Raw genomic sequence first — 16547 nt, 5'->3', positions numbered from 1 at the left:
GACATCAGCCAACGGGATGCCCAGGCCCAGCTCACATGTTACAGAATCACAGAATATCCCAGGTTGGAAAGGACCCACAAGGATCGCTGAGTCCAACTCCTGGTCCCCAAAGGACCACCCAAAAAATCTGACTGTGTCCGATAGTGTTGTCCAAACACTTCTTGAACTCTGGCAGGCTCGGTGCCATGACCACTTCCCTGGGGAGCCCGTTCTAACGCCCAACCACCCTCTGGGTGCAGAACCTTTTCCTAACCCCCAGCCTGACCCTCCCCTGTCCCAGCTCCATGCCGTTCCCTCGGGTCCTGTCGCTGTTCCCAGAGAGCAGAGCTCAGCGCCTGCCCCTCCGCTCCCCTCTGAGGGAGCTGCAGGCCGCCATGAGGCCTCCCCTCAGCCTGCTCTGCGCCGGGCTGAACAAACCCAGGGACCTCAGCTGCTCCTCACATGTCTTGCCCTCCAGACCCTTCACCATCTGTGTGGCCCTTCTCCGGACACTCTCTAATAGTTTGAAATAGTTCTTATACTGTGGTGCCCAGAACTGCACACAGTACTTGAGGTGAAGCTGCACTGGCACAGAGCAGAGCAGGACAATCCTTTCCCTTGACCAGCTAGCAGGGCTGTGCCTGAGGCACCTCAGGGTGTGGTTGGCCCTCCAGGCTGCTAGGACATGCTGCTGGCTCATGTTCACTTTGCTGTTGACCAAAACCCCCAGATCCCTTTCTGCAGGACTGATCTCCAGCATCTCGTCTCCTGGTCTATACGTATAGCCAGGATTGCCCTTTCCCAGGTGCAGAATCCAGCACTTGCTCTTGTTAAACTTCATGTGGTTGGTGATTGCCCATCTCTCTAATTTGTCTAGATCTCTCTGCAAGGCCGCTCCACCTTTGACGGAATCGAAAGCTCCACCCAATTAAGTATCGTCTGTGAATTTGCTCAAAAAACCTTCAAGTCCTACATCTAAATTGCTTATGACAACACTGAAGAGGACTGGCCCTAAAACGAAGCCCTGGGGAACCCCACTGGTGACAGGTCACCAGCCTAATGTAATCCCATTTACAAGAACCCTTTGGATATGAATTTCTGTCCTTCCCTCGATTTTCTTTCAATGCTAAATTACTGTTAGAAGTCCCCCACGGGCAGCAGCTCCCCCCAGACCCCCTGCTCCTGCGTGGGCTCCTCTCCACGGGCTGCAGCTCCGGCCCGGGGCCTGCTCCTGCGGGGGCTCTCCATGGGCCGCAGCCTCCTCCAGGCCACATCCACCTGCTCCACCGGGGGCTCCTCCACGGGCTGCAGCGTGGAGATCTGCTCCATGTGGGACCCATGGGCTGCAGGGGGACAGCCTGCTCCACCAGGGGCCTCTCCATAGGCGAACTTCTGCTGCATGCCTGGAGCCCCTCTTCTTCCACCTTCTTCTCTGACCTTGGTGTTTGGAGGGTGGTTTCCTCTCTACGGTTTCTCATTTCTCTCTCCCAGCTGCAGATGCTCAGCATTTTTTTCCCTTTCTTAAATCTGTTCCCCTAGAGGCGCAACAAATTTCACTCACTGGCTTTGCTTTGGCAGGTGGCAGGTCCGCTGAGGAGCTGGCTCTGATCTGACACGTGGCAGCTGCTGGGCTGACGTGGCCCGTTTCGGTGTCAGGCCCCTGGCTGCGGAGGACAGCAGCACCTGAACCAGGAGGGACTGGTGCCAGACCAGAAGATGCTCTGGAGTTGGACTCTGCAAAAACAAATCTCCCTCTCTTCTGCAGCCCACACCAAATGCAACTCTTCTGGTACCAGACGTCCACAGCCTCCACCAAGGGCTTCCATCATGTTTCCCCTTGCTTCACCTGCTGAGCAAGAGCTTTGTATGTAGATGCTGGAAGGTTCAGGTTTGCCTCTTCTCATTTTCACGTGCAGGATGGAAAACACTGTTATTTTAATGAAAGCTTCTAAATGAATATACTCACTTCTCAGCTGTTCCCATCTCCTGCCTGTTGCTTTCTTGCAGTTTTCCTCCAGGTGTTGAGCATACCCCATTACATATATATCACACGTTTTGGTGACAGCATTTAGTTAGGAAGGTTATTTCTGGATATTTTAATTATTGCAAGTGACCAACATTCAGAAGTGCTATCTGAGCTGCTCGTGTTGGTAGTTAATGGGCAGTGGGCAAGATCACACTCGTGGGCCCTCAGAGCAGACCTGACCATGGCAGCTCCAAGACATGAAAAGGGACCGGGAGAACACAACTTCTGTGTCCCAGAGCAGCAGGAAGGGAAGCCACAGTGCAAAAGCGGAGCAATTTTCTGGCAGAGGAGTTGCAGACAGCACAAGCAAAGAGGAGAATTGCTTGTGGGTTATATAGGCAGAAGGAAGAACCTTCTCAAAGCAGCATTTGGAGAAAGCTTACACTCCATGTGGGGTCATCAGGGGGACTTGAGGCACATCAGCTGCTTGGGACGTGAACTTCCCCGTCTGCAACAGCCACAGGTCCTCCTCTAACACAGTAGACAAAATAGGAACCGGAGGGCAACCTGTAGCCACCTCACAGTATATAACCCAACTTGCTCTGCTTAGGGTAACGTGTTGGCCAACACATTTCAAAATGGCTTTTTCTGCTTTCAAATCAACTAGGACATGAATGCTGAGAATATAAAACCTGCCCTAATAGGGCAGAAACGGATAATGGAGTTCAAGCCTTGAGTTCCACATGGAAAAAAATGAACAGACAATGCTGGGTTACATCAGCCAATTCCTTTTTTGTATGGAAAACTGTCCGCGAGGAGCAGATTATATGAATAACCAGATAGTTACTCTGAGAGGAAAATCACAGTTTGCACCAGCACGTAAATCCCCGTTTTATTCTTAAATAAGAGGAATCGGTCTCTAAAAGCAGTCAGCAGTAAAGAGTAGCCAGTCTCACATAGGATAGCTGACAGCAGAGAATAATCCAGTTTCTCCTTTCTCTACTTTTTGCATAGACTGGGAGGAAGCATTTTTCACTCCACTGGAATAAAATGTGTTGCAACCTCATCTCGTGCCCTTTTCTACGTCATGGCAATCTGAGCTTCCTACGTTGCCACACACATGATCGGGTCAATCACGTCCCACAGAAAGCCCCATGCCATTCAGCATGAAACATCAGACTGAATCTTTGCTCAGGGAAGGCTGACGTTTCCCTTACACCAGCTCAAGTCCATAACAATAATGAGAAAAAGCTAATTTTAGCCCTGCCTGGAACAGAATAGCCTCCTGAGCACTGTGAGCAACTGTGTGTCTCCCTTCCTAGCATGAGAACATAATTATGAAAATCAGCACATCAGCACAGCAATTACAGTCAAATAACTGACTGCCAAGTCACCCAGCCACCGTGGTCCCACACTAAGTGATTCTGGCTTGGCGAGATCGGCACACCAACTCCTTTTCTGACAGCAGATGCAGCTAAATAGGTGCTGACCAACTTTTAACCTAGTTGTTTCGTGGCACTTCAACCTGTCACTCTTGGGCTGTCGCTCTCCAACCCATCATGTTTGGCAATGGGTCCTTCTGAACTTTGAGGTCTGTGAGCCGTTTATAACAACAGCATCCACTCTCTTAATCATGCTCTTCTGGTCTTTGCTTCCCTAAACTCCTCTGGGGCTGTGGAAGTTGTATGGCAGGTTAGGTTTCAACAGCAGTTTGGCTTCGACAAGGATCAAAGAGGCCAAGATGAGTTTGAATTGACAAGATCACTGCTATGGAGACGTTCTTTGCTGGAATCATTCTGGGCAAAGCCAAACTCCACCTCGGTCCTGCCCAGAGGATACTCAGCATGATTCAGTTGTCTCTTCCACTCTTTTTGGTAGCACACATAAATCTGTTTCCACCAATAGATAAGACCTCTCTGAACCCAGGTGTGGGCACGTTCACTGCCACAGTAAGCCCATTTGACAAGACCTGCACTGTTTGTGGCAAAAACCCGACAGAAGAAATACCAACATGATGCTGCTGGGCAGTATGATGATGTTTGCTTTAACTTCCTTAGGAATGCCACAAATTTACCACACCAAGTAAATCAATGCAGTTGGAAGGCATCTGCTGAAAGGAAAAATAAATACATTAAAAAAAAAAAAAAGGTATCTTATGAGTCTATCCTGCAGCTGCCTGGCTGTGATGAAAAGGTATTTCCGACTCAGTCAGAATGGAAAATATTTTCCTAAGCTGGATGAAGAGATCAGGTTGTTTTCCAGCTTTGAGAGGTGCACAAGCAAGTCTTTATCACAGAAAGCGGAGCTGTCTTTCTTTAACATAGTGAGGAGAGGTGCATGTGCTGAAAACAACAAAGTCACTTCCCAGATAGCCCCGGAGAGCTGGCTAGCACAACAGCCTTCTCCTTTGGAGGTCAGTGCCTCCCAGAAGGGCCCTATCACAGATCTCAGAACCCCCCACAGAGAAAGGAGAAAGCCTTGGATTTGGACGTGCCAAACCAAGCACATTTACTCTTTTCCAGCACACACTAGAAAGATTGTCATGGTGAACACTAGTTTAAGGCTTTAGGATGACTTGACACAGTTACGCTATTCCATAACTTTTTGGAGCTGTTTAAAGAGGTAGAAACTGGGGCAGTGGCTGAAATTATTGCTTCAGTGGAGACCTAGCTACAGTCAGCAACATGAGGATGGTCCAAGATCAGTTTCTTTGGCCTTTTTCGCCCCACTGTGTCTGCTGAGTACTCATCCAGAAGAGACTCTGCTCATTGGCATTTTGTGTGAGGCTGTTACAAAACGTCTCAAGGAGCCCACAAGACAACTGGAGAAGCTAGGGGCTCCATCTTCACAGCATCTATACCACGAGGACATTGAAGGTTCAGAAGAGGAAGACATCTCTGCTGTTCCCTTGGGAAGGACAGAAAATAGGAGCAGCCCTGCCTCTATTCGTTTTTACAAGGGTATTTTCCTGTCAAGATATAAAAAAAAAAGTATCTATCACTTGAAATTTTTACTAGCTTTAGAACTGGCTGAAACTTCGTTGGTCTAGGCAAGCAGGTTGCAGCAATCAACAGTTCCTCATCAGCAGGAACTGGACGTGTTCCACTGCAGTCACTTTGTTGTGTTTACTCTCAAACTCACTTTGCCAATGGGCTGCAAATTCAGGCAAGTCCCTTCCTTGCTGGTCAGGCAGAACTGGAGCTAGTACCGAAATAATAAATACTTGGACTTACTGTTTTCAGCCAAGCTGCAGTCTCTTGTGACTTAATTTGTAAAACACTTAGGGTCAGCAGAAGCAGCTACAGCCAGGATAGGGAAACTGTAAGCTTTCCAGAGGTTCAACAGAAGCTACAGCACCTTGACCTATTCTGCCAGGTCACGGACCAGTAAGCAAAACAAAAGTACCCAGGCTGACAATTTTACCGAAAAGTCAGATATACACGAACAAGGAGCTCAGCTTCATTTTCCTTCCTTCTGCTCCATAAACTTAATGCAAAAACCCCAAACTCTCTATATTATGAAGGGACAGACCATCATTAGAAATCAAACAAACCAAAAAACTCAAGAGATGACGAAAGCTACTGAAAACAGTTTGTTTTATTTCCAGGATCAAATATTACAATAGGACATTTACATATATTTATAAAAAAATGCAGCAGTTGTGTATATAGATCAGAGGTTTCCTTGAGTTTGGTCCCTCCCAGCACAGTGAGCTGAAAACTTCCAAATTAATTCTCTCCCTCCTCCAGCGTGAAGTTGCATCATTGAAGGAAAAAATGACTACCATAAAAACCGACAGGCAAAGCCCTGATTTTGAAACTGTAAGTTCACTCATTAGAGGAAAGAACCTTGCTTAGAAAATCATCTGTCCTATAGTCCAGTGTCTCTGATTAGACACCACGCCTCTGAGGCGAGTTTTACCCAGACTCAGATTTGTTTCATATAAAGCTGTTCTATAAAATAGCACCTCGTCCCCCTGCTCCATGTACTTTTACTATCTATCCTTCTAAACCGTAAATTCTCAGCACCATTTAACAGGCAGTTACAAAATGACTCTTCTCTGTACTGCAGACACTCACAGTAATTAACGACAGTGACCAAATCCCAAACTTCTGCAACTACTCGTAACATCCTGGTGTAAAACAGAAGATAAAACATCAGTGCCTCAGCTTGCCTCAGTTAAGTGCTGCATTCTCTGGTTAAAAACGTGTGTACATATATACATATGGCTATATTTATGGGGAGCAGACAGACACTAAGCACCTCACAGAATAAAAGTCATCTCGCAGCACATCACAGAAGGGTGTCCATTAACCTCGCAGGCTGGGAGCGGGCAGCAGGATGTCTGCAGCCACAGGCAACCTTTGCGGAGTGGCAAGCAACAGCTTGTGCAGACCTCAACAGCTGCCATCAAAATGCTTTTGCATCAACTCCAAACATGACTGAGGGAATTTCCAACTACACAGATGGCCGATACAGGGCTTGGAATGTGAGTTCTGCCTTAGAATAGCTATTCCATGTATGGGAAATAATTTGTTAATAATAAAAAGGATGAGGGAGAAGTGGGGCTGCGTTCAAATCTGTTGAAATAGCTGGACAAAGCATATCCAATCTCCATGAGAGGCTTTGCACTTCACCTAAATTTCAACTACCCCCCTGCTCCTTAGTGTACAGGGCTGTATTTATTATTAACTTGATTTAAAAGGGATTAAAAACAAGAATAAAGCTGTGGAATTTACTGAAAACTTATGAGAAAGAAAAACACAGTAACGACCTGCCACTTCAAGTCCCTGAAATGACATAGATTTGCCTGGATATTCCCATATAGGTCTCTGTTGTCCGCTTTTACGTGGTTTAGAAAAAGACACATCTTATGTGTTCTCTGTGGTGTTTGGTACCTGTCAAAACACAGCCGAAACGATGCCTCGCTGTCCCTTTCTGTCCCAAAAGATGGCTTTGAGTTTAGCCCTTGTTGCTCTCAAGTTCCTGCAACCCTACCCAATGCTCCAGCACTAAACAAGAACGAACTCAAAAAGCCAGGATTCTGCCTGCAGCTCCCAAAGACAAGGAGCCTGTTCTCAAACCAGCCACAAGGAGCTGCCCGCACCTGCTGCGAACGATGCCTCGCACCCTCTGCAACAGGGCAGCTGTGTTCAAACAGCTCCTGCGCAGAGATGGGGCTTTTTCTTCAAAAAACTAGAGAGGAAAGCCATCATTCTCAACGTTAACTTTACCACTCAGTTACCAAGAACTCAATTATACTGAACACCAGAAATTTTCAATACTCAGAAGGCGTGCCGAGCAGCAAAGCACACGTGGAAGTCTTCTAAAAGGTCTGTTGGAGACATCAGGCCCTTCAGCAGTGAGGTTTGTTCATTAAAACACTAAAACAGCTGCCAGTTTCTGATGGTAGCACATATACAAGCCACAGCACCAGTGAAAGTGGAAGCTGGTGTGAGCAGCGCGTACATTGGCAGGCAGTTCATTTGGTAGTCTTCAAAAAAACGCCTGTGAAACCGGTGGGACACAAACGCGAGCTGCTTGCAGCAGCACACAAGGGACGTGCGTTACGGCCAAGGCATTATTCTCCTGTAACAGCAACGTAGCAGATCTGGTGAGCTCTGGAAAGTATGCTGATGCATGATCAACATGGCCATTTAAGTCTGTGCATGAAAATCGGTACCTTTTGATACCTTTTTATAGACAACCGTGTTTTACGACGCTATTACACACACATGCACATTCTTTTAATATTGAGGTTGTCAACTTCTCTGATTTTATCAGAAAGGGTGACGTTATTCAGACCATAAACGTCAGAAATGTAAAATTGCAGACTCCAATTCAAAGCCTAATGAAAACAACGCCAGTACACCCGGCAGCTTTTGACACAGCTTTTAGCTGCCCTTTTTGCATCAGGAGGGAATGCAGAGGTGGAAACTGCTTGGGCAGCCTGACTGAGAGCAGGTATGGTTAGGAAGAGCCCAAATCTCCCCGGGTCTCCAAAGGAGCCAGCAGTAAATGTGCCAGCAGCACCTGGAAGAGAAAGCCAGTGCTCGTTTTCCCTTCTGAATACCAGCCGACTGTGACTATGAACGATTAGCTGTTGTTAGACATTAAATATCAAACAAAAACAAGTCGGATGAAGAGCACGTGCAAAGATTTGTCTGCAAGCAGTGAGAAGCTGCAGCTTGAAGCACGCTAGTTCTGTTTAGCTCTCTAACCACAAAGCCTTCCACCGTTCAAACACAACTCTGCTCCTCTGAAGTCACAGCAGCGCTTTCAACATCTGCAAATTGTGGCCAGGCAACACCCAGAGGAAGCCACAAACCACAGCCTTTGAAGGATGCTCTGCTTTGTCCTTCAAACTTCAACTTTTGCAATCGGAGATTTAAGGTGTTTTTTCCAACCTTGTCAAGAGCAATCTGAACTTCAGATTTAACATTTAGAAGCAATTGTGACCAAGGCTCTTTTTAAATTGAGCTCAGCTGGCTTGCACTTTCAGTTACAAGTGGTTGTATGCTTAACTTGGTTAATGTGTTCAGCCACATTCCTCGGGGCAGCAAAACACATTCCTCCCAACTCCAAAGGGCTTCGAATTAAAATCTGACGAGGCTGTATCCTGGCTTCCAGCCACTGGAGCACAGCCAGCTGATGTGTGCACTTTCACTGGAGGGCAGGAAGAAGGGGAAAAGGGAAGAGGAAAGAAGGGAGAGAGGAGCCACATGCAGGGACACTTCTCCCTTCAAATTTTTTCTTTCTGCCTCCTGCTTACAGATAAAAGCAAAAGAAAACTGAAAGAAAATGCATCATGGCAGCGAAACAAGAACAACAAACTAGCTTGTCTTTTCCTGGAACAGAACAAATTATCAGGAACTGCCAAAAATGAATTCTGATTCCATCTTTGAGATAGTAGAAAAATTCCATTTTCAGTGTAGATTTGCTTCCCCCCTCTTCACCCCCCCCATTCTTCTTTCCCTATTCGGTTGTAAAAGGATTGCTGTTTGCTAAATAAAAGTGCAAGAAATAGAAATAAAAAGTCAAGAAATAGAAAACTCAAGAAACACATGTAGAAAAGAAATAAAAGACTCCCAGTCCCACTCCACCAGCACGCAAAACCATTTACCATGCTGGAGAGGCACGTTTCTTGATGGCTTAAAAATGAGCCTGTCAGAGCCAAGTGCAACTTTTGCTTCCTTGTGTGAGAGGTGACCGAACTGCTCTAGGCATAACAACGGCAATGGAAAACTAATGCAGGACTCCCCCCGTTGTGGTTTTGATAGCGAGACGTTACAGCCAAGCAGTACAGCTAGTTACAGCCACGCAGAGAAGAAAGGAAGGAGCTGTCAGCTCCACAGCTCTTAGCTGTGAGAAAGGGGGGGTCAGAAAGGAAGGTTCGTAGTATGAGGCCAGAGTGGTCTCAAGCAGCAGAGCTGAAGTTCATCCTCTTGCCCGCAATGGTCTCCCCTCCTTCCCTCTGCTGATACAGCTGTTAGTTACTTTTACACTGAAATGCTGAAGTCCCAGCCTAGCCCCATGTACAACTGGGGAGGGGAAGGCAGAGAAAGAACCTACCAATTAAAGACGTAAGGACAATTTTGTATGTTTAGCTTTACTACTAGCTGATGTGGAACAATGTTCTCAGAACAGATACAAACCCGAGCCTGCCCAAGATTAGCTGGACCTCCACCAGCAAACCCAGCCAACAACAACAACTCAAGAGAGACACCAGTGGAAGCACAACGGCTCCCTGCCTTCTGCAGGCAGGCATGGGCAGGAGAACAGGAAAAGTCAGCTCACTCCCATCCCCGCCTGCCTGAGCAGGAAAAGGACTGCGCTCATGCCGGGTACTGCGTCCTGTTGGCAGCCCACCTTCATTTTTTTGCAGCTAACCACTGAAGAAGAGGTAACAAACTTCAAGGCAACAAAAATCAGAGCAAGTTATTTCAACTAGAGAGCTGAAGCTACCTAGGGAAGCATCAGACCTATGCAGAAAGGGTTTCCTTCTGTCCTGCTCTCTCGTATGTCCAAGTGCGAGCCATGAATTTTGGGTATCGCAGAAGCACAAAGGATCCTTCAGTCTAGAGGTGCTGCTGCTTCAAAGGCCAAACACCAACATCCCTGCTCTTCTGCTGGCCGTGCAATTCACTTTTTAATGCTGGGAAGTACCCTCTGTGAAATGATCTCTTTATAAACCAACAATGACATCTGATGTCACATCACTCACTGATCAGGAAACTGCTATCGGATTTTGCTCTCATGGTACTGTATCTTGCAGTAGAATGCCAGTCTTCATGTAGAAGGGAAATCAATTTATACAATTGTATGATTTTGTATAAAGCCTCAATATGGGACATTTGTGAGTTAATATTACCACAGGGAATGCAAGATGTGTATGACTTCTTACATTTAAAAACTCCAGAGTATGTAGGCTAGCATGAAGTTAAAGGCAAAAATATCTTGAAAAGTTTTAGGCTATAAGAAATTTCTGACACTGAAGTCTTTCTTTGAACATGTACAGTCATCTGACGGCTACAGAAACAGTTATGGCAGGTTTCTTGCCTTTTTCCTCACCGATGAAGAGGATGCTCAACTGGATTCTTAATGGTAAACAAACACATTCACCATCCATCTTGGCAGTGTTAATTGACTTTCGTCTCATTGTAATACATACTCTAACAACAACTGACCAACACAGCTCAATGTCTAGGGGCGATGTTGGGAAAACAGGGCACTCGGTGTACGCATAGGTACGATATGCCTGCGGGACTTCTGATGCCAGCTGCCGTAACTGAAATTAAAACCTAAATAAAGGAGTAGCTTTCAATACTGTCTTCTGGATTTAGAGGTAAATGATGGCAGATTACCACAGAAGATTAACAAGAAGAATAAACAGCAGCCTGGAGTGCTCAAGCCACCAGGCTATGAAGTCTTTTATAAAGCATTAATTCCTTGCACAGTTTTGAAAGGCTGTGTATGTTTTGAACTACTCACAGGAACCCTACCTACGACTTGCTGAGCCCAACTGCAGCCTGAGCTCTGAAACTGCTGCAAAAAAACACTCCTGGTGGGGGCTGGGGGAGCATACACAACGGAAAAAGAAAAAGCCAACTACTTGTCGAGTTTACCACGTGCTTTCTAAGCTCCAAGGTCTTTACAGTATCCTGCCACCTTACATTATCAGTCGTAAAATCCTGAGAGCAAGTAAAAAAGGGATGCTGGGCAGAGAACAAATGGAATTTCCCCCTGCCTGTATGGAGGAGTCAGTCAGCTCTGCTACAACAGTGGACACACAGCTTTCCCTCCAGGTCAAGAAGCTGATCCCATACAGGGTACCACTGTTTTCTCCTTGTAGGCTTTTTTTTTTTTTGATGTGTGCATAAGGGTATTTGTTTGTTTGCTTTAAAAAAAAACAAAAAAAAACCTGTGTCCACTGGCAGCATTTAAAAGATGAAGAAAACACGCATGCAACCTAGAAGCCTTTAAACTAGACGGGGACAGAATACCTTACCACAGCTCACCTCAACTCCTTCCTAAAAATAAGTTTAAGCATAGTGCTAGATAAGTGAACCCTTAAGAAGGCTGTAAGGTTAATGGAGACCTTTCACACAGAGAACCAAAACAAAGAAAAGACCATACTGAAGATTACACTCTCTCCTTACAGAGAAACGACTCAGTGCCTTATCACACAGTATTTTCAAATATAAATTAAACAAAACAGATTTAAGAATAGCAGCGAGAAGGGTATGTGTATTATGGCCACTCCGAGCCCCAGCATGTTGGATACACAGATAATTCCTTTACTTTATTCCATGAAAACAAAGGAAAGATGTTCTTCCCAATGCTCTCTGCAGGGCCCAAGCTGAGAACAAAAATAAAACTCTGAACACTCTCATTTGGTCACAAGAGCAAGGAGAAGGGAAGAAGAGAGAGAGAAGGGCCAGCCAGCTGCCTGCCTGATTTCAGCACTGCAATCCTATGACCCTCAACTGCATATTCAATGAGTTGGTGTCCTAGGCAAAGAGGAGAGGGGAGGAAGGCTGGGAGAACTCAGGCCACGGTGCTAATTCCTTTCCTGCACAAAGACAGTCTCTTGAGGACACAGGCCTGCTTCCTGTAATGTGATCTCATAGTCCAGGTGGGAGAGTTTCCTTCGGGGGAAGTTGGTGAGAAGTTCAAAGCGTTCATTGGGGTATCCTTTTGACTGGACATGTTTCACAAGAGCCTAGGGAGAAAGAAAGGCAAAGAAGCATCATTTCATTACACACACCAAAAAAAAATCACAAAAAAGTATCGCAAAAGTATCCTGGTTTCCTTTAAAAAAAAGTTTGTAATCACTGAGAAAGAAAATTTTGAAATTTTGCATGTAATATAGAACTTAGCTACTTTATTATCTAATTTGACCCTCACATGGTGTGAGTAATCATAGAAGCTAATTACCAAGCAATCCCTTACCTAACTGATTCTTTAAACAGAAGGAATACATACACAGCAATACATTAATTCAAGCAATCTGAATTCTACATCACACATTCAAGTCACAGTAAAATAAGACTTGCAAAAAAAATCAAAGTGCCCCAAATCAGAAGCCCCCTCACTTGCTTATCAGACATTACCCCTATTGAACCTAAATGCCACCAAAGAAGTATTTTTGTCAGACAACACTGACAAAAATAAATGCAACTTTTTCTTTTTTTTTTTTTTTTTTAACTAAAATATTGATTTTTTTCCTGCCTTCAAGAAGCATGTGTTTTTGGGGATCTTTTTTTTTTTAAAGCACTTTTTAATTCATCAGCTTCTCTGCCTACAATAGCAATCGAGGCAGGATACAGAGGGCATTGGGATGATGGGGTACCAGCCTCACAACCCAACACTCAGATGCACCAGGAAGAGCTAATGCCCATGCTACACAAGAGAGATTTCCCAAGTTCATTAGCAAACACAGCAGATGAGAGGATAAAGTAGGAACAGACAGGGACAGAGAAATGGAGTTTGGCTAAGATACAACAGGGAGTACAGCAACAGAGCAAGACAGGCAGAATGAAGAGTCATAGCTTTTTGAAGAGCTGGAAAAAAAGAAAATACGTATGTAATAAACAGAAAGCGTGAAGGAGTCCCAGCAATCCTGTTCACATAGTTCTGGTAGGTAACAATCTAGTAAATTAAGTGCAAGGAGGTAAGCTAACAGTGTTAAACTTCTACTAGGACTAATTATTCTGCCAACTTCCACTTGCTATTCAGCTGACCTGCTGGGACCTCAGCGAGCCAGCACACAGCAAAAAGTGGCTGCCATCACGGGGCTGGCAGTTACTGTGGCAGCTCACACCCACAGGGCTCAGGAGATGGCTGGCTGCTGTTCGTTTCGGTGTTTGAGTTCTGTCAGGAAAGCCGGTGGTGATACCGTGCTGACACGACACAAGATGCAGCCTCCCACAACAGCCCGTGGCACTGCTCTATTATTTCAGGGGCACCGGGGCAGCTGCAGCACCCAAGGAGAGATGTGTTTGTGCAGGTGATGGGCTACAAGGACGCAGCCCCGCGTGGGGCTGTGAAGGATCAGGTGGGAATGGTGGGAAGCAGGCTTTGGTTGAACCCCTGAGCTGTCAGCTCAAGGAGCTGCAGGAAGAGGTCAGCACGTTCTGCTCCATCGGGGAAGAAGAGCAGGAAAGCAGCAGCAGGATGCTGGTAGCAACACTACATGGGCAAGAACTGAGGCCTCACAGTGCGGATGGAATAGGACGACCGGGAGCAAAACTCAAACACACAGAGGGAGAACAGCAACTTGTGGGATAAGGTTCCCTGACGACTTGTGACCCGTGGCAATAAAAACAGCAGCTCTCCCATCATCTGGAAAAATAAAAATAAAAAATCAACTGAAAAACAGATATAAAATCTTGGTAATAAATGGCAAGGACAAACAAGTTCCACTGGAATTCAGCTGGATCTACTGGTCCTGCTCAGTAAATCAAAACCAGCAAGGAGAAGCAGTGAACACTGCAGGCAGGGACACCCTTCTGGGGGGGACTGAGGCACCAGCTGCTGACCTAACTCTGAGTCTTGGGAAGTTTGCTGCTTGCTTGAAGCCAAGACCCAGGATGTCACAGACAGAATGCCAAAACGCGTTAACAAAGCTCAACATGTATCTGAAGCGCACCCTTGCAGCAGCAACAGCAAACCTGGGCTGCATCAGGAAGAGTACGGCCAGCAGATCAAGGTGATTACCCCACTCTGCTGGGCCACAATTGGAACACAGTGTTCAGTTTTGGCCCCCAAATTCAAGTGAGACAAGGAGAAACTAGAGAGGATCCAGTGGAGGGCCATCAAAGTGACTAGAAAATTGGACATGTATTGGCACGTGAGAAAGGCTGAAGGACTTGGGCTTGTCCAGTCCAGAAAAGAGATGGCTAGGTGGGAATATAACAACAGTGTTCTGACACAGAGATGAAGGCATTTCTTTCACAAAGATGCATGGTGAAGAGACAATGCACAGAAGCTGATCTGCAGGAAATTTAATCTGTTTATAACAAAATAAATCTTTAACATGAAAGAAATTAAACATTGGAGTAATTTTCTCAGAGCAGCAATGGAACATCCCTTGCTGGAATCACTCTAGACTCAGCTTGACAGGGTGCTGGATAACCTCGCCTACAGCCCTGCCCTCAGAGGGTTACACCAGATGGTCTCCAGGCATCCTCTTCACCATGGGCTTTCCCATGATTTGATGACTGCAGAACAGCTAGGAAGGTAATCTGCACAAAGATTTCTTACCAATTCATCAGAATGCACAGGCAAACCTTTGGGATAAGGAGACTGTGACCCCAACCTCCTCTTTTACCTGGACTATTCTGCAACAGGCTTTGCACATAAGGATGCCTGTGTCTGACGAGGAATGTATGTTAGACTTCCTTTTCAAGCAACAAGGATAACCGAAACTGCTCACAAACCACTGTACCTAAAGATTTGGTTCAGTTTACTGTCTACATCTTGCCACAGTTTTAAGGCCAGCCTTTCCTGCACACTCTATGACACTTGCTAGCGAATGGAAGTTAGTCAGGCAGCCAAGCAGCTATGCAGACAAAGTGCTAAGCTGCTGAACAGAGCGAAGTCAACTACTTACTGCACATACAGAGTAACTGCTTCTATAAAAAGGCAGTTTTGCTTTTTTTTTTTTTGCCTGGGGAAAAAAAAAGGTTACAGTAATATCAGAAACAAACATATCCTGGAGATAACAGTGTGTAAAGCAGCCACTCTTGATCAATAACAATGCAAGGATTAAAAAAAATCTGTCTTCAAAAATAGTTTTGGTGGGAGAAAAATGTCAACTTGTCAATTAAAACTTTCGAAGTACAACTCTTTCCTTATACAATTTTCTTTTTATAGTTCTGGACAGCTTTAAAATGAAAGCATCTAAACTGAAAAAAAGCTTGGAAATGATGCTCACAGAACAACATCTGAGACTCAGCCTTCGTTTGACTGAAATGGCTTTAAAAGATTGCACTAGTCCCACCGCATCTTTTAGATAGGTGAGAACAAAAGCTGCCTGTTCAGTTCTATAATGAAAATAACACACACACATCTTCACCACACCTTGTCTTACCTAAATTCCTCTGCTACCTGCAGAGCAGACAGTGAAGAATCTACGTGCTGAGATTTAACTTATTTTCAAATTGTCAACTACCATAGTCCATTAAAAGGAGTCAAGCCAGAAGTTAGGATTACTGGAAAAACTTCAATTTCACACCTATGTATCATATAAATTAATTCTCTAACCATGGATTAGTAGCACTTGTGCACAAAAAAAAAGTTAGTTGCATATGCAACTGTAACTTAAGTATTCAAAAGTTCGACATGTTTAACAATACATGCAACAGACTGCTTTCGAAAAACCGTTCAGATATAAAAGAGACCTTGAAAAGATCATACAGAGATGACTTCTATGGCAAAGCAGGAATGAGGGTCTGACACGGGAAAACTGGTTCCTACTATAAGAGTGTCCTCCGGTCTTCCTTTCAGCCTCAGGACTCCACAGTGACCTGCAGGCAGTCTGCATCCTCTGAATGGTTTTGAGACAGCTGCTGGTGTAACAAAGATGACTTTTTTTTTCCTTTTAAAGCTTTCAAGCAAAAGAATAAGGATGAAAACATGACCCTGAGAGTACATTTCTAGAGTTTTGTGGACAATAAGTCTTATTTTAAGAGATGCAAACATTTTTCTTTAAGCTCCTTCTGGATCTGCATGAGGTCTCTGAAGAGGCGTGCTTTAGTCTTCCCTTAGACTTCAACACCAAGCTTTTGAGTTTCTTACACTAGAATGAGCTTTATTGGCCATTGTGTCATGAAAACAGAATGGCTAACAGGAATACAGTGACCTCTTTACACACTGCTTCCAGATGAACGCCTGTGAAAATTTGATGGAAACACCATCAACATCAACCCCTCCAGTGTAAACAAGACAGAAGAACAGTTGAGAAGGACACTTGAAGCACGGTGATTAAATGATGCCATAGAAAGTCTGTTTTGGGAGAGCTTTCCCCAAAGTCTACTGTCATCCATATCCAGAAGGGAGTGCGGAAGCATGCTGAAAGAGATGGAGAACAAGAAGCAAG

General features: G+C 45.2%; 1 protein-coding gene across 5 annotated transcripts in view; it reads right to left on the bottom strand.

Moving 5' to 3' along the window:
- Window positions 1-5524: 5524 nt before the first annotated feature.
- The window catches only part of UBXN7 (UBX domain protein 7), a 30668-nt gene continuing 19645 nt past the window's right edge, over window positions 5525-16547 (bottom strand). For 4 of the 5 annotated variants that reach the window (XM_083848586.1, XM_083848588.1, XM_083848589.1 and 1 more), the window contains one exon: window positions 5525-12167. In XM_083848586.1, coding sequence (XP_083704712.1) covers window positions 12006-12167 — 162 coding nt within the window. In that variant the 3' untranslated portion in view covers window positions 5525-12005. The other variant, XM_083848587.1, reaches the window with a different exon arrangement.

The sequence above is a fragment of the Anser anser genome, assembly GCF_964211835.1.
Source record: "Anser anser genome assembly, chromosome: 9".
NCBI classification, from domain to species: domain Eukaryota; kingdom Metazoa; phylum Chordata; class Aves; order Anseriformes; family Anatidae; genus Anser; species Anser anser.
Note: the sequence above shows the minus strand (reverse complement) of the source record. Positions and strands in the feature narration are given on the sequence as shown.